Source organism: Heloderma suspectum, chromosome 7 (genome assembly GCF_057233095.1).
Source record: "Heloderma suspectum isolate Gila_16-S chromosome 7, 16-S_ref, whole genome shotgun sequence".
Taxonomy (NCBI): domain Eukaryota; kingdom Metazoa; phylum Chordata; class Lepidosauria; order Squamata; family Helodermatidae; genus Heloderma; species Heloderma suspectum.
Window position 1 is genome coordinate 107,380,580 of NC_139464.1, and position 26,117 is coordinate 107,406,696.

The following is a 26,117-nucleotide window of genomic DNA, read 5'->3' on the forward strand; positions in this document are numbered from 1 at the left end:
TTGGACTTCCCTCTGCCAGAACTCATGCAGTGTGGAGTTGCTGTTGCAAAAGCGGTGGCCTAGAACTCTTTGCATTGTGAGTATGCCCTTCCCTTGATCTTGATGGGCCCTGACCATGCAGCCTGGAGGAGCAGTATGATTGCTGGATCTGCACCATCATGCCTCACCATGCAGGAGGTTTTCCGCTCATGGGGTTAGGTTTCAATGAAAGTTTGTTGTGTACGTTTTATGATTTTTTTAAATACTATGCGATACCTGCAAATGTCTTTAATGTCAGTTACAACTCCGAATGATACTGAGTGTAGTTCCCAACGGTTTGATGTCAGTGCCACCCGGGACAGAGCCTTCAGAGTAAACACGCAGAAGGCAAACAAATCCATGTGAATCAAAGAAGGTTTTGAGCAATTACACGATGGGATAGGAAGGCTTACCCCAGTAAAGGGGTAAGCCTTCCTCCACCATGGCCATTATTGTGTTGGAAACAAGTGAAACACAATAGAGTAGCACCATGCTTTAACGACATGTAGGGTTCAACGACAAGTAGGGTTCAGTAGGTGGTGCCAGACCATACATTCTTGGCCTAGTGACAACACTCAAGAGTGGGTATGCACAAATTGGAATGAGCACCCTGGCATTAACTGGGCGGCCCCTAATGGCACTTATTAGACTGGTGGAGAAAGAGCGTGGCCATGGTTGCCCCCAGGGTATATTGGGAAGTGTTCCCTGGGACTGTTATGGGGTCCCCATAGGTTTGTGAATACCTTAGAAAACCCTGCAGTAGGTAATTAGAGGCCTGGAAGGTGAGATGGCAACGAGACATTTTCAGGTTCCGCTGATTATGCTTGGGGTTTATTCCCTGGGGGTAGGGTGGCTACCATACTTAAGTAAATGTTTTTGCAAAAGCAATGGACATGGCATTGAACACCACCTCTGAAGCACTAGCAGCCATTATAATAGAGTTGACAAGCATGAGAACTGCCGTTTTGCAGAACTGCCTGGCTTTAGATATGATTACAGCAGCCCAAGGCAGTATTTGTGCCATGTTGCAGCAAGAATGCTGCATGTACATTCCTGACAAGCAGAGTGTGTTAAATCACAGTGTAAAGGCTTTGTATGCACAAAGTGAGAAAATACATCACCTAGAAGAGGATTGCCTCTTCAAACCGATTTCAGACTGGTTTCAAGGAATTGGGGGTGGGGTGGGGGGTGGAAGCAAGTTGTTGCCATTAGTGTGACTATCATAAGTAGTTTTATGGCTTTGTGTGCTTGCTCATATGGCTGTTGTATTCTAAAATATACAGTAAAATAGTTATCCATCCTCTGGTGATCAAACGACAGGGCAAAGAAGATCCAGCCCTTTGGGTAAGAAAAGATTGTGATGCGCAGACTCAATCATCCTTTGATCATCTGGGGGTGGAGTGTAATGGCTCCAGGCCTGTAATCAAGTGACCAGTAGTTTTAGAGGTGCCTAGGGGTTCGTAATGCTTTGCTTTGGTTCATTATTAAGTGCAATTTCCTTGCTAGTAGGTCTCTGAGCTTGTGAGATAAGTCAAAGGTTGCTATCGCTACTTCAGCACATTCCATGCTAGCGAGCTAGTGTTTATCTTATCAGCGCCTAGGAAGCACCTGAGAAGTGAGGCTCTGTTTAGGCTCTGTTTACAGGTGTCTGTGCTGGGAAAGTTCTGATTGTTTCCCCTCTGACGTGGGGCTGTTAGCCTATGCTGGGAAAGCTGCAGATGAATGCTAATTAATGTTGGCTGCTGTCATGCTGCCTCACTGCTAACATGTATAGTATAAGACCCATTGTACCCCTTGGCTCTGTGTTCAGAGAAGCTGTGCAATCAAACTATTGGGTATGCCTGTGTGCTGTAAGTACTCAATAAAGTCTCCTCGTAAGCAAACCTGGATCTGGCTTATCACTATCTTGGCAGCTCCAAACCTTAGCAGCCCAGGCCGGGGCAATACAGGTTGTTTCTGAGATCAAGCCAAATTAGCTATTCTCTCCCCTGACATGTGAAGTTATGGAAATACATGACATGTTGCATGCTCTCCAGTACAATTGTAATGGTCATGTATGAGGGAGAGCTTCCCACATAGGGAGGAATTTGCTGCATTGAAGTTTTTTAATGGATTTACTCAATCTGCATCTCCTGGACCTGAACATGGACCCAAACACAATTTGCTGTCAGAAATCCATGTATAGGATCCAATGGGGTGCTTATACCCGCACTGATTCCTTTCTGTCCTGTTGATTTCACAAGTGGTGTGTCCCACCAATTCTGTTGCATAAGTGGGACCCACTGCTTACTCAACAGAGATTTAGCACTTCCTACGGAAGCCTGGAAATGAATGGAAATGTTTGTTTCTGGAATGAGGCAGGTTGGCAGAGCTCCCTTATGAGATCTTTGTTCACCTGCCTCCTTCCAGAAATGAGCATTTCTGCTCATTTCGGGATTCCCCAGAAGTGCTAAATTGCTGTTGCGCAAGCAGTGGGGTTGCCTGCACAACAAAACTGGCAGGATGTAAGAGAATCAGTGGGGATGGAAGCACGCCATTGGATTCTGCCCAATGTGGTCTAAAAAAAAAAAGTGTTTGACAACATGTGCACTTTTGAAAAAAAGTGCAAATAAAAATGCTTACATTTCCAAAATGTTCACGAACACCTTTTAGTAAATGGAAGCATGCATCCAACAATGTATTTTTAATGCATACATTAAAATGCATAAATTAATGTGTACATTACAAAAAATGAGTAAAAATTTCCATATGTATTTAAATAATAATAATAATTTATTGCAAGCTCATGTGGAAATGGGACAGAATTAGCTTGATCTTAAAAAAATGATGATTTCAGCAAGACCAAGATTGACAGATCTGCCCATCACTATTCCCACTAATATTATAAGAGAAAATGTAATTGCATTGCACACATTCTCTTTTCTGTACTATTGTTAAATACACTTTCCTGCATGGAATCTAGCAATCACTGAAACATACTTTACAAAGGTAAAAATTATAGAATTCAGTGTGTGTGTTTTTTTCCCCACTGAAATGGACAAATGAAACTCCTGTGTTAAAAAGCGATGTGTGCATACTTTTTGCAGTTCTTAAAGATTAGATGTTGGATTTAGTGTATTATACAAGCCTCTCTATATATTCAGAAAGTTTTTAATGCACCGATTTATCCTTCAATCTATGCTTTGGGTATTTAGATTTCAATCTTTTTCTTCAAACTTCTAATTTCAATAGGATTGTTAGATTCTAAAGCCTGTTTTTTCACATATTTTCTATTCCTACATAAACCAAATAGAACATATCTATTGATATATTTAATCCTATATATGAAAACTCAACAGCTCTCAGCATCTTTATATATGCATGCTTTTGAACTGTTGAGTCGGATTTCTCACGTTAAAAGCAATATTGTGTATTAAAAGGTGGTTCAAGAAAAACAACTTGATAGACCCTCTAGACATCCCCCATTTTCAGGCACAATAATTATCTCTGTGGGGCAGGTAGAGAATATCTCCATGAAGATACCTACAGGTAACTTTTGATCTCTTTCCTGCACCCCCCCCCCCCCAGTATGAAGCAAACCTCTCTATGGGGCAAAGGAATGACAGACAGTCCTTCCAGTGTAACTTCAGTACGTGCCTTGAATGGGCCAGAAAGGATTGTTATAGTTATAAACCATAAGTTGTGAGTGGGGTTGCAGGCTGTCAGAAAGAAAGCAGCCTGCACTCGTGCTTTTAACAGCAGCTTGATCTAGAAGTGAGTAACCTGCAGCCCTCCACATGCTGTTGGACTACAAGTCACATCATTCCTAACCATTGGTCATGCTGGCTGGGGATGATGGGAGCTGGAGTCCAGCAACTGGAGGACCACAGGTTGTCCACCCATGATCTACAGAAATCAGCAAGCAATCTTCATAGCATGGAAATCAACATTATTAATATCTGAATATCAAGCCAGTGTTACAGCTTCAACATAGAGGCTGGTTGAAAAGCTGGTTGTATCTCTAGCTGTGCATCCTGACTGGTGGTCCGCTGGTTCAATGAGACAATGCATTCCAGAAGTCCTATGCAATGCAATTACTCTGTCTGGATGGCACTGCACAAGATCTTCATTCCTCTTAGGGCTCAAATATGCCTCACAGTTGTAATGAGGATGCACCAAAAATACCTTCCTTATGGAGAGTGATCCTGACCTGGCATATAGCGTTGAGTAGTACTTTAGCACATAGAATCATACTAGCAGGGGTTGGAAGGGGCCTATAAGACCATCGAGTCCACCCCCTGCTCATTGCAGGAATCCAAGTCAGATCATCCCTGACAGATGGCTGTCCAGCCTCATCTTGAATGCTTACAGTGTGGGAGAGCCCACTACCTCCCTAGGTCATTGGTTCCACTGTCGTATTGCTCTAACGGTCAGTTTTTCCTGATGTTCAGCTGGAATCTGGCTTCCTGTAACTTCAGCCCATTATTCCGTGTCCTGCATTCTGGGATGATTGAGAAGAGATCCTGGCCTTCCTCTCTGTGACAACCTTTCAAGTACTTCAATAGTGCTATCATATGTCTTCTCTTCTCAAGGCTAAACATGCCCAGTTCTTTCAGGTCTCTTCACAGGGCTTTGTTTCCAGTCCCCTGATCATCTTTGTTGTCCTCCTCTGAACCTCTCCAGCTTGTCTGCATCCTTCTTAAAGTGCGGTGCCCAGAACTAGACACAATACTCCAGATGAGGCCTAACCAGTGCTGAGTAGAGGGGAACTAGTACTTCCTGGGATTTGGAAGCGATGCTTCTGTTAATGCAGCCCAAAAGAGCATTTGCCTTTTTTGCAGCCACATCACATTATTGACTCATATTTAGCTTGTGATCGACAACAATTCCAAGATCCTTCTCGCTTGTAGTGTTGTTGAGCCACGTATCCCCCATCTTGTAACTGTGCATTTGGTTTCTTTTTCCTATGTACAGAACTTGGCATTTATCCCTTTTAAATTGCATTCTGTTGTTTTCTGCCCAGCGCTCCAGTCTATCAAGATCACTTTGAATTTTGGTTCTGTCTTCCAAGGTATTAGCTATCCCGCCCAATTTTCTGTCATCTGCAAATCTGATCAGCATTCCCTGCACCCCCTCCTCCAAGTCATTAATAAAAACGTTGAAGAGCACCGGGCCCAGGACTGAGCCCTGCAGTACCCCACTCGTTACCTCTCCCCAGTTTGAGGAGATCCCATTGATAAGCACTCTTTGAGTCCGATTCTGTAGCCAACTGTGGATCCACCGGATCGTTGTTTCATCTAGCCACTTTGAGCTAGTTTGCTCATCAGGATATCAGGAGGGACTTTGTCGAAAGCTTTGCTGAAGTCGAGGTATATTATGTCCACAGCATTCCCACAGTCCACAAGGGAGGTTACCTGATCAAAACATGAGATCAGATTTGTCTGGCAGATTTGTTCTTGAGAAATCCATGTTGGCTTGGAGAAATCACTGCATTGTTTTCAAGGTGCTTCCAGACTGATTTATGTTATCATCTGCTCCAGAATTTTCCCAGGGATTGATGTCAGACTGACTGGTCTGTAGTTCCCAGTTTCCTCCTTTTTACTCTTTTTGAAGATAGGGACAATATTAGCCCTCCTCCAGTCATCTGGCACTTCACCCATCCTCCATGATTTCTCAAAGTTAATAGACAGTGGTTCTAAGAGTTCTTCTGGCAGTTCCTTTATTACTCTAGGATGCAGTTCATCTTGCCCTGGAGATTTGAACTCATTCAAAGTAATTAGGCATTCCTTGACGATATGCCTATCAGTTTCGAGCTGCAATCCTGCCCCTTCAGCCTATATTTGGCCTTTGCCAGTGGGCTCATAGACCCTCTTTTGGGAGAAGACTGAGCCAAAGTAGGAATTGACCCCTTCTGCCTATTCTTTATCATCTGTTACCATTTTGCCATCCTTATTTAATAGTTGAACCACCATTTCTTTCCTCTGTCTTTTACTATGCATGTATCTGAAGAAAGCCTTTTTGTTGCTTTTAGCATCCCTCGCTAACCTCAGCTCGTTCTCAGCTTTAGCCTTCCTGACGCCATCCCTGCAATTCTGGGCTACCTGTCTGTACTCTTCCTTTGTTGCTTGTCCTTTCTTCCACTTCCTATATGTGTCCTTTTTTTGTTTTCAGGTCATCTCTAAGCTTTTTGTGAAGCCACATTGGCTTCTTCTGTTGTCTTCCACCTTTTCTTCTTGTTGGAATTGTTTGTAATTGTGCCTTTAGAATTTTCTTTTTTAAAAACTCTCACCCAACTTGGACTCCTTTTCTCATTAGAGTTGCTTGCCATGGGACCTTACTCATCATTGTTCTGAGTTTATTAAAATCGGCTTTCCCAAAATCCAGGGTACGCATTTGGCTACACTCAGCTTTTGCTTCCTATAGAACCAAGAACTCAAGTATAACATCGTCACCTTCCCCAGAGTTCCTGTAACTGCTACTTTGTCCACTAAGTCATCTCTGTTGGTTAGGATCAAGTCAAGGATAGCTGATCCTCTAGTTCCTTCCTCTGCTTTCTGTAGGAGGAAGTTATCTGTCACACAAGTCAGGAATTTCCTGGAGGGGCCATGTTTTGCAGAATTTGTCTCCCAACAAATATCGGGGAAACTGAAGTCCCCCATTACTACTACATCATGCTTCCTTGAAACATTGGCTATTTGCTTTTCAAAAGTTTCATCCTCGTCTTCTCCTTGATTGGGTGGCTGGTAGTAGACTTCGACCACCATGTTCCTTTTATTCTTTGCTCCATTTATTTTAACCCAGATGCTCTTGCTGGGGCTATCAAGCTCATCCTCCTGTATTTCTGTGCAGATATATGTATTTTGAACATATAGTGCCACCTCCCTTTCTGTTCTTCCTGTTCTTTTTGAACAAGTTATACTCTTCAATAACTGTATGCCGGTCAGGAGACTGGAACTCAAACATCACACTGCAAGTCCCCAGGTCCCTACTCTACATTTGTGATAGTCACAGGAAGCAGAGTGAAGTTTCATGATTTTGTGGATCATACCCTGAAATCTACCCTACCCTTCAGAATGTTGGTGAATGGAAGGTTCCCCCTGGGGATTACGGATGATGACTTTCATTAGGGGGAATCTGTGAAAGGAGCCTGAGATTTTGAAGAGATCTCAGCACTTAGGAAAAAGCACTGTATAAATCAAGGTTGAGGGACCTGTGGCCCTCCAGATGTTGTTGGATTACAATTCCCATCATCCTTAACCATTGGCCATGCTGGCGGAGCCGAAGGGAACTGGAGTCCAACACCAGCTGGAACGTCCCAGGTTCCTCACCCCTGGTGTAAATGCTCTGGTGCATTGCATGGCACAGAGAATGACACTACTTTCTGTTGCATTGTGTCAAGATATTACTAAAGAACCATGCAGTCAAGTAATTGAAGAAAACAGCACAATACTATTAAATAATGTAAAAGGGACATGATTCACATGCTGGAAAGTGGGGCAGTTTCAGAACAGAAAAACAAAGAGTAAAAGGTAAGCTCACTTGAGTAGTTTTTTGGTGAAAACATGTCCTCTGCTGAAAACAGCATTGTGCATCTACTTCTAGCCCTCCTTTAAGTGGATGTACAGAACCACTTTCAGGCCAAGGACCTGAATTCCATCTCAGACAAGGTCTTCATGGCCTCATTCCAGTAGTGGGAAGGGCTGAAGGCAAAAAGGGTGGGGCCAAAGACAGATGGGGAGGGCCAAAAAACACCCCAAACTCCCAGGTTTTTGAGCTTCAAGCTGTTCCTGCCAGTAACGACGCCTTAGGAGAGCCATTTCAACCTTTTAGAAGTGGGAAATGCTCCACAAAAGCTTGCACAGCACCAAGTGATCAGTGGTAGGGGGAAAGGGGGCGGGGCAGGAGCTGGAGGTGAGGATGAGGCCTTCTGGGGGGGGCAGATTGTCCCCCTGCCTTAAAGTCTAGCAGAACGTACCTCAGGCTGTGATGACATGGCATTCTGAATTTACATTGCCCCGCTTGGCATCAAACAATGTAATGCCAAAGGAGGGAAACACAAAATGTCATGACGTCATGACACTCTATTCTGCGTTGCAGAATGGGAGAAGAGAACTAGATGCTCAGTGGCCGTCTTCAATGGCTGCCATGCATGTGCAATAATATCAAGTTTTGCCTTCAATCACAAAGGCAGACAGCTGAAAATTCATCTATGAAATAATTGGGGTGGGGGTGGGGTACAGATCATAGAATCATAGAATCATAGAATAGTAGGGTTGGAAGGGGCCTACAAGACCATTGAGTCCAACCCCCTGCTCAATGCAGGAATCCAAGTCAGAGCATCCCTGACAGATGGCTGTCCAGCCTCGTCTTGAACACCTCCAGTGTGGGAGAGCCCACCACCTCCCTAGGGAATTGGTTCCATTGTCGCATTGCTCTAACAGTCAGGACGTTTTTCCTGAGGTTCAGCCAGAATCTGGCTTCCTGTAACTTGAGCCCATGATTCCGTGTCCTGCACTCTGGGATGATCGAGAAGAGATCCTGGCCTTCCACTCTGTGACAGCCTTTCAAGTACTTGAAGAGCGCTATCCTATCTCCCCTCAGTCTTCTCTTCTCAAGGCTAAACAGGCCCAGTTCTTTCAGTCTCTCTTCATAGGCTTTGTTTCCAGTCCCCTGATCATCTTTGTTGCCCTCTCCTGAACCCTCTCCAGTTTGTCTGCATCCTCCTTAAAGTGTGGTGCCCAGAACTGGACACAGTACTCCAGATGAGGCCTAACCAGTGCTGAGTAGAGGGGAACTAGTACTTCCTGGGATTTGGAAGCTATACTCCCATGAATGCAGCCCAAAAGAGCATTGGCCTTTTTTGCAGCCACATCACATTGTTGGCTCATATTCAGCTTGTGATCGACAACAATTCCAAGATCTTTCTCGCTTGTAGTGTTGTTGAGCCACATATCCCCCATCTTGTAACTGTGCATTTGGTTTCTTTTTCCTAGGTGCAGGACTTGGCATTTATCCCTATTAAATGTCATTCTGTTGTTTTCTACCCAGTGCTCCAGTCTATCCAGATCACTTTGAATTTTGTTTCTGTCTTCCAAAGTATTAGCAATCCCGCCCAATTTTGTGTCATCTGCAAATTTGATCAGCATTCCCTGCACCTCCTCCTCCAAGTCATTAATAAAAATGTTGAAGAGCACTGGGCCCAGGACTGAGCCCTGCGGTACCCCGCTCGTTACCTCTCCCCAGTTTGAGAAGGTCCCATTGATAAGCACTCTTGGAGTCCAATTCTTTAGCCAACTGTGGATCCATGGGATCGTTGTTTCATCTAGCCCACTTTGAGCTAGTTTGCTCATCAGGATATCATGCGGCACTTTGTTGAAAGCTTTGCTGAAGTCGAGGTATATTATGTCCACAGCATTCCCATGGTCTACAAGGGAGGTTACTTGGAGATTTGAATTTATGCCCTGGAGATTTGAATTTATTCAAAGAAATTAGGTGTTCCTTGACCATATGCCTATCAGTTTCGAGCTGCAATCCTGCTCCTTCAGCCTGTACTTCGCCATTGCCAGGGGGGTCATAGACCCTCTTTTGGGAGAAGACTGAGCCAAAGTAGGAATTGAGCACTTCTGCCTTTTCTTTGTCATCTGTTATCACTTTGCCATCCTTATTTAATAGCTGAGCAACCATTTCTTCCCTCTGTCTCTTACTATGCACGTAGCTGAAGAAAGCCTTTTTGTTGTTTTTAGTATCCCTCGTTAACCTCAGCTCGTTCTCATCTTCTGCCACACAAGTCAGGAATTTCCTGGAGGGGGCATGTTTTGCAGAATTTGTCTAACAAAAAAAATTTCAGGGAAACTGAAGTCCCCCATTACTACTACATCATGTTTCCTTGAAACATTGGCTATTTGCTTTTCAAAAGTTTCATCCTCGTCTTCTCCTTGATTGGGTGGCCGGTAGTAGACTCCCACCATATGTTTCTTTTTATTCTTTGCTCCATTAATTTTGACCAAGATGCTCTCGATGGGGCTACCAAGCTAATCCTCCTGTATTTCTGTGTAGAGATATGTATTTTTCACATACAGTGCAACCCCACCTCCCTTTCTGTTCCTTCTGTTCTTTTTGAACAAGTTATATCCTTCAATTGCTGTATTCCAGTCATGAGAGTCATCCCACCAAGTCTCAGTTATACCTATTAAGTCATAATTTCCCTCCTGTATTAAGAGTTCAAGTTTGTTCTGTTTATTTCCCATACTCTGGGCATTAGTATATAGACATCAAAGACAATGTGCTTCATAGTCTGGCTTTCTTCCTACATGTGTCTGAAGACTATTATTGGGCGCTATTAGAGCTGTTCTCTCCGTTGCAGTGCATGTGCCTACGTCCATTGTTACCCCCAACTTTGCATCTCCCTTCCCTGTAGGATTCAGTTTAAAGCCCTCCTGATGAAGTTCTTCATGCTGTGGCCAAACACATTCTTCCCAGCCTTTGTGAGGTGCAACCTGTCCCTTGCCAACAGCCCATCTTCCAGGAAGTATAGTCTGTGGTCCCAGAAACCAAATCACTCTCGTCAGCACCACCTTCGTAGCCAGTCATTCACCCAGAGTATTTTTAGTTCCCTTTCTATCCCTCTTGTAACTACTGGAAGGATGGATGAGAAAACTCTCTGGGCCCCAAAGTTCTTGAGTTTCCTTCCCAAAGCTTCAAAGTCTGACATGATTTCTTCGTAGCTCCACTTGGCAGTATCATTTGTTCCCACATGGATGAGAAGAAAGGGATACCTGTCAGTGGGCTTTATGAGTGCAGGCAACCTTTCAGTCTCATCTCTAATCCGTCCTCCCGGGAGACAACATACCTGGCGAGTCCACGGGTCTTCGTGACATACTTGGGTCTTGATCCCACGCAGCAAGGAGTCTCCCACAATACTACTCTTCTCTTTTTGTTGTTGTAGGCCTGGGTTTCATCACCTCTGTTTGAATGACCTTCAGCCTCTTGCTCACTCTCATGTAGGTTCCCCTGTGATTCTTCCTCTGCAGGCTGTCCTCCGGTCTCATCCGCAAGTACCTGGAATCGGTTCCACAGCTCCACTGCTTCCACTGATGCAGCATGGCGTCTAGTTCTTCTTCTCCTAACTGTCACCCTTTTCCAAGGAGTATCCTCTACTCCATTTTTCTTCACCTCAGCATTTCCCACTTCTGCCTCATCTTGCTGTTGCTCTTCAAGCTTCTGGTCTTCCCTTTGCGGCTGTAGTTCTGCCATTCTGTCCTAGAACTCTTCGTGTTCTCTTATTCCCCAGAGGGTTGACAGTCCACTTACTTTTTCTTCCAGCAGCATGATCAACTTACACTTGTTGCAGGTGTAGGCCATGTTGTTCTCAGGCAAGAAAACAAACATTGCACACACCTTGCAGGTCACCACCAGTGGAGAGTCTTGTCCTTCCATTGCCTCTTTTCCCTTTTGTGTCTAGCTTTGTGATTGTTCTAGACTAGCCTGTGCCTGCTCCTACTCAATAGAGGTTAAAAGCAAAGTCCCACTGGTGTGGAAGTGTGTGTTACAAGACAAATAAGTGAAACAAAGTTAGTTAAAAAAGAAAAAAAAATTAGGGACCTCCCCCTTGACCTCCCCTGCCGAACTCCCCTGGCCAACTCCTGTTTGCTCCCCCTGTTCGCTCGCTCTGGTCGCTCCCGCTCTGGGAGCTTGCTTGCTTCTGTAGTCCCTGGACCAGCTGGAGCAGCTTGCTCTGCTCTGCTCTGCTCTGCTCAGCTGGGAGGTGGGAAACAGATCAAAAGCTCAGCTGGGAGGTGGGAAACAGATGCATATCAAAGCACTGACCTGGTGTTATCGCCATGCCATTCCCATTGACTACAGCTCTTTCTTCCTCCTCTTCCTCTGGAGGCTCTATTCCAGTCTTCTCCATATTGCTCACGGACTTATTTCTTTTGCGTTTGCCTTCAGCACTGGGTGTTGCACCTGGGAGTATCTGGTCTGTTACATTTAACAATAATGGGGCTGGCTCTGCTGGAGGCTTTGGAGTACCGTAGTAGTTGTCTAGGGAAAAGAAAGAAAGACAGACCAGAAATAGGGATGTTCGAACTCTACCCACTAATCTCCATATAATCTTCAGCTTTGCCTCCCCCTGGTCTTAGATACCCATGAAAAGTCTTTGGAGTGTCTCAGATATTCACGATGGAAAAAAGAGTTGCACAGACTGTTGTGCACTATATCAGTGAGGTGGTGCATGCATGTTAAATAGGGCTGGGCATTTACATTCAAGTGTGTACTGGAATGTGCATTCCATTGCAAGTAATAATGTACTGACAGGCATTTGCACTCAGATCTACATTCTGCTGCTGTTTTCCCCTCTCTGCCTAGCTCGTGCAAATGTTTGCATATTTATCTAATGATAAAATAAGAATGTAATAATAAAATAATAAAAGAGAATGTGTGTCTATCTGTCAATCTACCTATCAGCACCATAACTCCAAGACTGTGAAACCTAGACAACTGAAACTTGGCATGGATACTAAGGGGACCCTAGTGGTGTGCACCTCAGGATTATTTTGCTTTAAAAATTCATTAATGAAGGGAGCAATCCTATGGCCGCTAGTCAGTGGCTAGACAGCCATAGCATATGTGGGTTTCCAGGAACCAACCTCAGAGCCCGTGCTCCGAGGTCGGTTCCCAGAGAATTAACTTTCCTCCTCTCCCATGCTGCCTCACAGGCAGCTTGGAACAGCCCTGTGCTCTGCGCTTGGAAGAGGAGTGCGGAGTGGTGAAAATGGGGTATTTGAGGGCAGGGAAAGCAGAAATGCCAGTGTCATCTGGCAGCCGCCTCCCCTGCTCCACCTTCCACCAGCTAGACAGCCAAAATTGGCTGTCTAGCTGCAAATGCAGGGCAGCTGAAGCACGGAGGGGATGATCCCCTCTGCACTTCTCCTGCCCTGCATTGGCTAGGTGGTTGCCTCCGAGTTCGGAGGTGGTCACCTATCCCCATAGGATTGCACCCTAAATTTAATTAGTTTAAATGTGTCCATGTGTTTGAAGCCTGCAATGACATTTTCAGTCACTAGGGGCAGACTTTCTTAACCAATGAAGAGCTTTGGAGTTTGAATAGGGTTGTCCCAGGCGTCAGGTTGGGGCTTGAGGCTTGGGGATTTCTTGCCGGCTCGACCCCCGCCCCTGGCTGCCAGTCCGTGGATCCCCATGCTTGCCTGACTCAGTGCACGCCAAGTTGGGCAAGCACAGAGGTCCCTGCTGCTCCACTGAGCTGCCATTTTGTGGAAAATGTCAGGTCGTTCTTTTACATTAAGGGCCCTTTTGTGCTGTAAATAGCTGTGGCTGTAAATAGGCCCACTTACGCAAAATTACAGTCATAACTGATCTAAATAGACCATTTACACCTGTAACTTAGTGTAAATGGGCCAGGGCAGAGCAGTGGGATGCCGTGCACTGTTCACTGGGTGCCTGTAGACCACTCAGTGGCTTGCCACGCCCGGCAAACTGGGTCAGGGGCCTGGTGAGTGGTGCACGGTGTGGGCAGGGGTGAGTTCAGCCATCCTTAAGTTTGGAGCCAGGGGAGTTTAGTAAGCCAAGGGACAGAGATATATGCCTGTCCTGTCCCCTTGCTATGGGGCATCCCACCTCAGGGGAAGGCAGTATACAAACCCCTCCCTTGGGGGCTACAGGGGTGCACCATGGCAGGGGCTGTGCCTAGAGGTGCTAGCATGCATGCCTACACTCAGACAGGTGGTCACAATGTATCCAACTCTGTCAGCTGGTAAGATTGCTTGAAGGGTTTGGTGTTATCAAAATAAGGGCTATTCCAACCTGTGTGAAGCTGGCTGGTTTATTTGTAGGAAAATGTATATCCTGTCTGTTTGTCTTTTAAAAGTGCCCAGGGCAGTTAACAATAAGTTATAAAAAATTAAAACCATCAAAATAGCTTTAAAAAATCCTGCACCACAAACTTAAACAGATGAAACAACCCAAAACGAATAAAACTGACCAAATTAAACACCGACCTAAACAGAAAGGTCATAAGAAGGTGCTGAAAAGACAACTAGAAGGAGGTAGACCCCTAGGCCAGTTATCCACCTGCCTATTCTTGATTTTTTTTCTGACACAAAGTAAATTGGATAGAATCCAGCAAAGGGAATGCTGGAGATTCTTGGCCACACCAACAGAACAACAATATCTGTGTCGGAACTCGAACGTGGTGGATTGCTGCTGCATCTTTAACCAGAACAGTATTTAAGTTCTTAAAACACATCTGTTCCTTTCCCCTTGCCTTTGCTCCCTGAGGATCCAACGATTACATATTTTCAAGCATGGAACTGTTCTGCTATTGCTTCTAAAAGACCCTGCAAAATCTCTGCATGAATTTAAACATTAATTTTAATTGGAATTGTAATTGATTTTGTGGGAGAGACAGTTTGAATTAATTCAGACTGACTGTGCGTCATGAAATACCAAATCTCTGGGGATTTTGCGGCAGCATGAATTCACAGTTAGGACCTCAGAACACTCGTGCCATGCAAGCCCACTAAAGCCAATCACACAGTTGTTATATTTCTGCCCTGCCCTCCCTGCAAAGAGCTAGTAGTAACATACATGGTTATTCTCACAACAACTCAGTGGGGTATGTTAAGCTTAGATAAATTGACTGGCCCCGTGTTACTCAGTGAGCTGCATGGCTGAGCAAGGATTTGAACTCAAGTCTCCGAATGGTAGTGTGATGCTTGAATTGCAATTCCACACGGGATTCACACCAGGCTGCAACAGGCACAAGCGCTATGAAGGTGCTTAGAGTGCATGGTTATTCACTACACAATGTAATGATCCTTTTGTGCAGATGTGGAACCTAAAATGATTAGTTTTAAGCTTTAAGGACCTAAATAGTTTAGGACCACGTGCCACGAGGACCACGTTTCCCCATATAAACTTGTCCAGATATTAAGATCTTCCTCTAAGATTCTTCACAATTAGAAGTGACGTGGGTGGTGGCCTGATGGGCCTGGTGGCACCCCATTTCTGGGCAATGCTGTCTCCAGGAAGGCTCTTCTGGGGCTGACCCTGATGTCTTTTCAGTGCAAAGTGAAAACTTTTTTTAAAAGTCTGGGCCTTTCACATCTGCTGTATTTTGCTGGGGGATGCTGGGAGTTATAAGACTTCTTTCTGTCTGAAAATGCATAGGATTGAGCTAAGTTGTCATCACCCACTGTAATCATCCAGTCAGCCACTAGATTCTGCTTTCAGGATTCATTTTCCTGTTCTGCTGTTGTAATCTGTTTGTGCAAGGAGCTTGAGCGAGTGGTCGCTGATCAACTCCAGGCACTTGTGAGTTAAATTTATTGTCTAGATCCATTTCAATTGGGCTTTAGGCCTTCAAAGCTCTAAGCCTTTAAAGCCCTAAATGGCTTTAGACCAAACTATCTGAAGGACTGTCTCCTTCTGAATATATCTAAGATCATCTTCTGAGGCCCTTCTCTAGGAGCCCCTAGTAAGCAAGATGAGACAGGTAGCCACTTGAGAGAGGGCCTTTTCAGTGGCAGTTTTCATTCCGGTTAAGGAATGTCTTTCCTAGAGAGGCTCACCTAGTCTTTCTGGCACCAGGTGAAGACCGTTTTATGTGTTGGTGCTTTTTAGTTCCTTCCACCATTATTATCGTCTTCTTTTTTTTTAACTTTGGTTTTATTCAGTGGTTGTTTTAATTTGTTTTAGATTTTACACCAGTTTATTATATTCAGGTATTTTGTTGTTTTAACCTTTGTTTTGTGAACTGCCCAGAGAACTTTGGCTATTGGACAGTATAGAAAGGCAGTAAGCAAGTAAGCAAATCAATAAGTCAATAAATTGTTTTATTGATTTTTACAGTTATCTGCTTTTAGATTTACTGTTTTAAATTGTTTTTATTCCAGTGTGTCACTGGATTCTTCATTTAGAATGCATAGTCTTTTGAGGAGCTAAAACCAGGATATAAATATTCCTAAATATATATATAAAAAAAGTTTGGCTTTTAACCGGCCCTCACCTGCGTCTACCCTTAAAGCCAAATGACTTAGTGTTATAATATTATGTTAAGGAAGTGGTGATAGGAAAAACATTTGGAAGGAACCCTCTGTGATGGTGTTGAAAAATATCCCACCATCACTGATTAGACTTGACTAGTGTCATTCAGATCCAAATCCTGAGGGCAGTCTAAAGCCTTAAGAAAGCAGAAACTGTCTGGGTCAGACATCTGGAAGTCTACCAACATAATATGGTTTCACCTCACTTTTTCAGGGTGCTGAACCTGTCTTCATCCAAGATATATAATGAAGCATAGCATGAATACAGGAGAGATAGAGCACATGCTCCATCTGTCCTCATTAATAAGCACTGTGAAGCAGTAGGCAAGCAAATAATATTTCGGAAATCCAAAATTCTAGAAATCTCCCAGCTAACTCTCATGCTCCTTAAATTGATCAGTATTCATGGGGTTTTCTGAAGATGCATTATTTGCATTTTAATCATAGAATCATAGAATAGTAGGGTTGGAAGGGGCCTACAAGGCCATCGAGTCCAATCCCCTGCTCAATGCAGGAATCCAAGTCAGAGCATCCCTGACAGATGGCTGTCCAGCCTCGTCTTGAACGCCTCCAATATGGGAGAGCCCACCACCTCCCTAGGGAATTGGTTCCATTGTCGTATTGCTCTGACAGTCAGGACGTTTTTCCTGATGTTCAGCCAGAATCTGGCTTCCTGTAACTTGAGCCCATGATTCCGTGTCCTGCACTCTGGGATGATCGAGAAGAGATCCTGGCCTTCCTCTCTGTGACAACCTTTCAAGTACTTGAAGAGCGCTATCATATCTCCCCTCAGTCTTCTCTTCTCAAGGCTAAACATGGACAGTTCTTTCAGTCTCTCTTGATAGGGCTTTGTTTCCAGTCCCCTGATCATCTTTGTTGCCCTCCCCTGAACCCTCTCCAGTTTGTCTGCATCCTTCTTCAAGTGTGGTGTCCAGAACTGGACACAGTACTCCAGATGAGGCCTAACCAGTGCTGAGTAGAGGGGAACTAGTACTTCCCGGGATTTGGAAGCTGTGCTTCTATGAATGCAGCCCAAAAGAGCATTGGCCTTTTTTGCAGCCATATCACATTGTTGGCTCATATTCAGCTTGTGATCGACAACAATTCCAAGATCTTTCTCGCTTGTAGTGTTGTTGAGCCACATATCCTCCATCTTGTAACTGTGCATTTGGTTTCTTTTTCCTAGGTGCGGAACTTGGCATTTATCCCTATTAAATGTCATTCTGTTGTTTTCTGCCCAGCGCTCCAGTCTAATCAGATCACTTTGAACTTTGTTTCTGTCTTCCAAAGTATTAGCTATCCTGTCCAATTTTGTGTCATCTGCAAATTTGATCAGCATTCCCTGCACCTCCTCCTCCAAGTCATTAATAAAAATTTTGAAGAGCACTGGTATCTTATGTAACAGGTAATAAGATTTTCAGGTATCTTATGTAACAGATTATTTATGTGAATAACAGGTGACTCTGGATAGCTACAAGAAATTTTAATTGATGTCTACCCTACAGTTACAATGCAGATGAGGTATATTTTCTACCTACACATAAACAATATATCCTGGCAATAGAAATGTACTGGGGAGCGCATGTAATGCCAGCTTACCTGACTTTACTACAGAGAGGTAATTAACAAATGTAACAACTCAGACTTCTTCACATTGCAATGACATTATATAGAACAGATGTTTCAGTAATAGTGATTCACTAAGAAAATGCACTATGCCTAATGGTTCTAAAACTCACATAAGGCTTTTAGTATACAATATGTTGGAATCTTGTTCTCTTAAATAGCTACTGCAAATCTTTGTTGTTGCAATTTGGCATTTTCTTGAGCAAAAATGTCAATGTGTCAGACACAGAAATGCTCTTAATTCATATGCTAAGCTTTGAAAGGACAGTTACTAAAGGAGCAATCCTATGGCCGCTAGTCAGCGGCTAGATGGCCATAGGATATGTCAGTTTCCAGGAACCAACCTCAGAGCCTCCGCTCCGAGGTTGGTTCCCTGGAAATCAACCTTTACTCACTCCCATGCTCTCGCTCAGGCAGCTCAGAATGGCCTGTGCTCTGCACTCAGAAGAGGAACGCGGAGCAACGAACACGGGGCATTCCTGTGGGCATTCCTGTGGGCAGGTAAGGCGGAAATGCCAGTACAACACATCCTATGTGTTGTCTGGCAGCTGCTTCCCCCACTCTGCTTTCCCATGGCTAGACAGCCAAAATCGGCTGTCTAGCCACAAATGCAGGGTGGCAGAAGCGTGGAGGGGACAATCCCCTCCACACTTCTCCTGCCCTGCATTGGATAGGTGGTTGCCTCTGAGTTTGGAGGTAGCTGCATATCCCGATAGGATTGCGTCCTCCATTGTCTAGAATCACTGAAACATCAACTGAACATTGATGACTTTGAAGCTAACATTAGTATTTTTAAGGAGAATAAAGACGCATTCTCCATAGTTTGGACCAAATCCTGAGAATAATTCTAAAATAATCAGAACTTAAAAAAAAAAAATCCCTCTTGTAATTTCATGCAAGTACATCTCTTTCCTGAGCAGAAATGTTGTCTGGTTGCAGATATTTTTCTTCATTGAAATGCTTAACCATATTTGACTTGTGTAATGTGCTTGACATTTGAATTTCCCTTGGAGATGGCATGGAAGCTTCTGCTAGTGCAGAATGTAGGAGCTCACTTGCTGACTACAGCATTTGTATATGGTGTATATACACACAAACACACACATACACACACACACACACTTTCTGTGGCTTAAACTGCAATAGAAAATGTTTGGTCAGAAATGACCATGTAAATTCTTCACTTGGATAAATGGGTACGGGATATATTCCTAGCAATGAATGGTAAAAAAAAAAAAAAAAAGGTGAAATGGTTAACACTAACATGATAGAAGAATTTGCTGCTTTCTCCTGGTTTACCATGGACAGTAATTATAGCAAGATCTCTGGAATTAAGGATTCAGATTGGCTTGCTTTTAGATATCAGCTTCAAAAAAGCAGGTGTTAGAGAATCATAGGATACAGATAAAACTATGATATAAATACAAGTATTATGTGGGGAGCAATATTCACTGGGGCAAAGGATCTCTAGGGGAATCCATTTCACCTGGTGTGGGTGGAGGGAAATTCCAAACTCCAAACACTCTTCACATCTGACATTGTAATCCACCAGCAATGGGATTGACTGTTCTTTTCCTTGTACCAATGGGGACAGTTTTCCAGGCATGCTGGAATTCTGCCAGGGAAAAGCAGCTTTCAGCAATGTCTGGAGAGACCTGATAAACAAGAGCTTAGAGTAACTTTGGGCATCCATCCTCTCCAATTGGCCCAAACGCAACTGTGAGGACTGTGGTTTTTCTCAGATATGCTTCCTGTAACCAGATTCCTTGGGCAAATATGTCCCAGTCGCGCAAGGGAATACAATTCTTTGGTGCTTCTTTAAAACAATATAACAGCAAAGGTACATTCCACTCTTGTTATTTGAGAAGGTGGGTTTCTTCTTCCATCTGCCTGTACAGATGACCAGTTTTGAACATATAAGCAGGGAATGTAATATTTTAGTGTGCACTTCGAAAGAGTTGAACTGCTTCCATATATGCCGTACAAAATTAGGGCCTTTGCCCATCATAAAATGGATTTTTGTATATCTAACCAAATGGTGATTTTTTTGGACTGTTATGAATGATCTTCTGAGATATTTTGGCTCAATTAATGCTGAATGGGCTAAGAGAGAAGGACTGGAGGGAGTAGGGGCCAAGCCCATAGTGTCCTTCAACTATTAAAACATACTGGGTTGGAGCCACATTTGCGCCTGGTTTTTTTCACCCTATTCTTGGTGGGAAAATGGTGGTTGGGGGATCTCTGAATGTTCTCCACAGGGATAAACATTTCCAACAGTTGGTGAGGTGCCTGAAAAATAAAGTTATGACAAATTTATCTTTGGATACATTTCCAACATTGTGTGGGTGACTGAAAAAAGAAAATTTCCTGAGAATTTTCAGCTTGTGTCTAGCACATGCACGGATAAGCCATATAGTTCCTAGGAATTAATTGCTACTCTGCTGTGCCACACCTGGTGGTGTGAAGAGCCTGGCAGCCTTTTTGTTGATCTGGCCAATGAAAATTCAGAGGTGCTGAGCATCTACCTCCATTCATCGCATTTGGTGCCTTTTTATTTGTATAAAACAAAGAAAGTGGAACCCAGTGCTTCATGTGAGCAATGTGAAAGGTATTTTGTTATTATCTGGATTGGGGTGGGGGATCTTTTCATAACAAAATGGCTCAGAACAGTCTGCACAGATTAACAAGCCTACAACTGATAACTTCTTGTTGCTTTATACTTCCCGCCTTCTGCCGTTACTCTTCATTTCCCACAGAATTATAATTCTAATAGATTTTATCCCGATTCTTCATAGCAATATAAATGCTGGAGACTTAGTACTTATCCTGCCCTAGCTTTTTATTGTTTATTAGCTACAAACAGTGGCCCAGTTCTAGGTACTTAGCCAGAGATACCTCGAAGGGCATTTTCAGAAAGCGCTATGCAACAATTTCTGAAAACATGGTATCTCAAATTGTGCTTAGCGCTTACTGAAACAATCCCATTCCTCTGATATGATTCCTCAGGAATAAATGGGCTGTGAATTGCAGTCCAAACCTCTCAAAATGACTTCATGCAGAATCAATAGCCACATTTGAAAATCTGGAGTTATATTTCATTTTCCTTTGTCTGTTCATCTGGAGTTAGAAAAACACAATGGGAAAAACAGTTGATTCAATAAGCCATATATTGACTATTTTCTTTTTAAAACTTTCAGCTGATATAACGCAGATCTCCCCCATTTTAAGTTTCAAGTTGGTAATTATCTCTGCTACTCTCCAAGCTCAGTCAGATTCTTCTCTCTCTCTCTCTCTCTCTTTCGCTGTGTGTGTGTGTGTGTCTTTAGCAGACATGTTGAAAGAAGTAGCTGGATACATATTTGGGAAACAGAGTATATATTTATTTATAACCACACATAAATCATAAGCCAGAGTGTACTTTTTAAATAAATAAATAAAAGTCTTCCAAAGCCAAGGGGAATTGGCTTCTCCTTATCTCCATTGCCACCTGCGCCTTGACATCTATTTCAGAGGCCTGCTTAAGAAAGGAAAGTGGTGGTTTATATATCTTTACATTACAGTCCTTGGCCTTTTTCATTCTGATGATCAATTCATTATTTTAACTGCTTCTTATCTTCCACTGTCTGTGGAAGAGGCCCTTGGAGTGTCATCAGCCCCAAACTGCTAAGCATCGGGGTCAATGAAGCTGTTGGTCCATCTGAGCCCAAAGGTTAGACCACTTTCCAGGTCCCCTCCAAAGAGGCAGAAAGGGAGCGGTGGGTGGGTTTGCCATGCCTCCTTTCATCACTCTGATGTTTCAGGGTTCCCTCTACTGTTCTTTGATGCCTCTCCAGTCCCTTCCAATGCCTGCTGATCCTGCTTTTATAATCTAATTAAGTATACCTTGCTTAATTTGGGAAGCTTATACCGACCATCAAGCTATCCAGCAGAGCAGACTGGGGGAGTAGGGGTGGGCAGTCCTGCTTCTCCTGGCCAAAGCTGGAATGGGAACCAAAACACCAGACAGGCCGCTTAACAAGATCAGCCTTGGATGGCCTTCTCTCTGTCCCATCAGCCAGGACAGCTAGACTGGTGAGGACGAGGGAGAGGGCCTTCTCTGTGGTGGCCCCCACTCTGTGGAACTCCCTCCCTAGGGAACTCTACCATGCCCCCTCTTTAATGAGCTTCTGCCATGCATTAAAAATGTGGTTGTTCAGACAGGCATTTGGGGTGGGTTAGGGTATTTTTAGAAATACAATGTTTTTAATGTAGAATTTTATTGTTTTAAACTGTTTCTATTGTTGTGCATTGCCCAGAGTGGCTGGCTGACCAGCCAGATGGGCGATTAATAAAATAAACAAATAAACAAACAAACAAATAATAAAATTCTACTTGGCCCCACTGGAAAGTGATGAATGCTGTCCTGTGGATTGGCTGTGCTGTATAAGGCAGCATTACTGACATGGTCCCTTGCCCTCCTCCACATAACAGCTCAATGCAAATGACACTCAATGACACTCATCCCTGCTGCTTGAGGTAGGAGATGGGAGTGTGATCGCTTCAGTGGTTTGTGGTGGCCTTAAGTGACTTCAAAGATTTTGGTTATTCCTTCTGTATTCCTCTAAGTCACACTGAAAAGTGAGTTTTTTGGGAGGGGAAGAGAAGGATGAAGGTGTTCCTGCATTTTCCATCTGCTTTAACAGTTCCTCATGGCTTTGATCAATCTAGTGTAAATTGAAGCATTAAAACATAAAGCTAGCTTGAAATCACCACGTTGGCCCCTTAGTGTTTATTCCCCAAATTTTACAAACGAACCATGCATTTTTGAAAACATTAATTCTGAGCCATTCAAAAACAAAGTGCAGGAGAATTAATTTATTGATTATAGGAAATGGTTCACTAGTACCTCATCACCATTAGTATCAGACACGATGTGAATTTTAATCTACTTTAATTCATTTTAGTAAATATAGCTTAGGAATCAGTGCCCTTTAAAATTTAAACTTGAAATCCTACAAATTTGCACTCATGTCAAGTCAAGATGAAGTTACTGGGATTTACACATGTAGAACTATGCACAGGATTGCAGAGTCTAGATTCAGTCATTAAGATCTTTCCCTGCAATTTTGCTCTTATGCAGCATTCAGTTCCGTGAGGCTCAATGCAAGACTCGCTCCCAGTGGTTTGTGCCTTAATAAATCCTATCTTGAGTTAGAGGCTGCCAAATTACCAAAGCCTTCCTTAGCTTGGTGAATGAGTTATTAAAGCAGAAAACACTCTGCTTCTGAGACTTTTCCAATGTAACATAAAAACAGAGTTTTGTCCTGTTCCCAGTGGAGACTGGTGGGTCCTATTTCAGTGGAGCTGTGAATGTACTCTGGGTTTCAGTCAGAACTCTAAAGGAACTATACAAAGTGCTGAAACCTATACCCAAAATGGGTCCAGCACCTTGGGTAGCTCCTTTAGAGTTCTCACTGGTTCTGACTGAAACCCAGAGCAGATTCACAGCCCCACTGAAATAGGACCCACCAGCCTCCACTGCCTGTTCCACAAAGGTGCATTTCTTAGCTCAGCATATCATTTGTGAATTTGTGAAGAGATGCTGAGATACATTGTCCTTCAAGTTTATTTCCTTCAAAATCCATATTAGTGTAATACTTTATTGGGCCAGCCAAAAGATCACCAAAAATGTGGAAGCTTTTGCAAGCTTCTGAGATCTCCAGATCTCTCTATCAGGAAACATGTTACAAAAAGCAGGCTGGGCTGGGCCGGAGTGTGGGGAGGGAAAGGAGAAGGCAAAAAAGAAGCTGACTTGTTGTTGAAGTCATGGCATCTGCATGATCATAATCTTGCCTCATAGGTGTGCTCCACTGCTCCAGTTCTGGTTTGCAAAGTCAGAAAGTGCAATCCCAGTGATTTTTATCAGCCCCGTCCCTAAATGCTCAGCAGCAACGTTCTATGCAGCTTCAGATCCAGGATTATTTTGTGCCCTTGCACCGCTTCTTATGCCCTTACCCAAACACAGCATGGAGGGAAACTCCACCTAGATCAACACTTTCTCCCCTCACCTCAGGGATGTAAGATTTGTCTGCATCACTGTAGAGATGTCCAGCTTTTTACAGGCCCTTCAGGCTTGTTTCCAAAACCGGAATTATTGCAGTTCATTATTGATGAGTGGAGGAGTTGTCACTCAGAGGTAGAGTGCATGGAGTGCATGCACAATACTACCAATTTGATCTTCCACCCCACCCCGCCCCTGGCATCACGTCTCCAGGTAGGGCTAGGAAAGAATCCTGCCTGAAACCCTGGAAAGCTGCTGCCAGTCAGTGTAAACAATACTGACCTAGATGGACCCAGGTCTGACTCAGTATAAGGCAGCTTCCTGTGTTCCTGTTAATTTCACTTGGGTGGTGCAGTCTTCAGATGCCCTTTGTCAACTTTAAGGCAGCCCTCTGGAATGTTTATTTTGGCTGGCAGTTTCTCCAAACGTGCTTGTAATTGAGCTGCCCACAGTTTCTCAGCTGGCAGATCTATTCATTTATTTAAATTGTTCCTCAAGCAGGCTCCCCTACAAACCACACTTGGAGAGACATGCAAGGGGTCCCTTCCCTAAGTCAGTCTAATGGCATCTAGCACTCACAGGCCTGTTGAGCTGGAAGACACAGCCTGAAGAAATTAAATGTCATGCAGCTGGTTCTCCTCCTTAAGTGCTAAATACAAATAGAAAATGTTTCCCATAGTCTCCAAATAAAAAAAAGAAAAGTGCATGAAGATATTGCAAGAGGTGGGAGAGGAGGAGGAAACAACTGCCTGAAGTTGAGTATAATAAAAATATTGCTCCCATAGAAACATTAGTTTCAGCAAGTGGCAAGTTAAATTATTTCTTGATTCTAAACGGCACAAGAAATGTAATGCCAAACTGGGGCTTCTGGTTTCAACTTCAGATTTCTTTAAAATATGTAACATTTGGCTGCAATCATACACACCAGTCTTCCCCAACTGGCACTCTCCAGATATGTTAAATTACAAGTCCCCAGCTAGCATGATGGGAGTTGCAGTCCAACACTTCTGGAGGGTGCCAGGTTGGAAAAGGCTGCTATACAACACATACCAGGGAGTGGATATGCACAGGATTGTGCTGTTATTTTTGCTTCTTAAGGCCTCATCACAGATTACAGTGACACTCGAAATATATGTGGACCCAGAACTAGATTCAACAACGTTTATCTTATTGAGCTGGGCCAGAATCCAAAGAACGGCATCTCTGCTTCCACATGCCGAAAAGATCTCCTGTTTCTTGAACAGCAGCCCACTATGTCAGACAGCAAACTGCGATTTGGCACAGGGGCCCTGCTCAAGGCTTCAGGCGCACCTAAAATAGCACTTTGCATCCTGGCTGCAGCCTAAAACTACAACTGGTGCGAAATGCATCGAGCCCTGCAGCATCGCACAAGGATAAAAAACACAACGTAGAGCTTCTAAGAGGTAGAGTGCATATAAGGAGATCAGCAATAGAAAGAGGATTAGTTTAATGAATAAATTGGGATTACAATGTGATTTCCCATTAGCCTCTACTAATGGACAATAAGCACTTAGATCAATATCTTCAAACAGAGCAATGCAAACGGAATTGGCATTCAGCAGTTTGCTAAGAGACCAAAAAGTGATCTCTTCCATCAAGAACAACCCCCCCCCTTTTTTTAAAAGTTTGAGTCACACAGTCTTGCAGCTGGAATCAATGTCCATGGCAGATTAATGCTTCTCATCTTTGGTCTCTCATTGACAAGCTCTTTAGCCTGGGGGTGATTGTATTTATTTGGTCTCATCTCTCTCTAGCTCTCCCCCAACCCCGGTGTTTGTTTGTTTATTAAATGTCTTAATCTGGCCAGTCACCCGGCCCAACAATACAACAATCAAAACCAGTAAAATTAAGCATTAAAACATCATGTTCTAAAAATACCCTAACAATAAAATGCTACATTAAAAAATCATAAAAAATACCCTAACCCACCCCGAATGCCTGCCTGAACAACCAAGTTTTCAATGCATGGTGGAAGCTCATTAAAGAGGGGGCATGGCGGAGTTCTCTAGGGAGGGAGTTCAACAGAACACGGCGGCTCGCCTGATTAAAGGCAGCCGCCGGCGAGATCACATCATTCCAGTGCTGAAGGAGTTGCACTGGTTACCAGTTGTTTTCTGGGCCAAATTCAAGGTGTTGGTTTTGACCTTTAAAACCCTATATGGTTGCGGCCCAGCCTATCTTAAGGAGCGCCTCCAGCAGCACCAGACAGGCCGCTTAACAAGATCAGCCTCGGATGGCCTTCTCTCTGTCCCATCAGCCAGGACAGCTAAACTGGTGGGGACGAGGGAGAGGGCCTTTTCTGTGGTGGCCCCCACTCTGTGGAACTCCCTCCCTAGGGAACTCCGTCATGCCCCCTCTTTAAGGAGCTTCCG

At 43.7% G+C, this 26,117-nt stretch overlaps 1 protein-coding gene across 3 annotated transcripts in view; it reads right to left on the minus strand.

Moving 5' to 3' along the window:
• MAGI2 (membrane associated guanylate kinase, WW and PDZ domain containing 2) overlaps positions 1–26,117 on the minus strand; it is a 977,993-nt gene that overhangs the window by 370,337 nt on the left and 581,539 nt on the right. For all 3 annotated transcript variants that reach the window (XM_084811512.1, XM_084811513.1, XM_084811511.1), the window contains exon 4: positions 11,824–12,039. In XM_084811512.1, the coding sequence (XP_084667638.1) occupies positions 11,824–12,039 (216 nt within the window). The remainder of the gene's footprint in view (positions 1–11,823; positions 12,040–26,117) is intronic.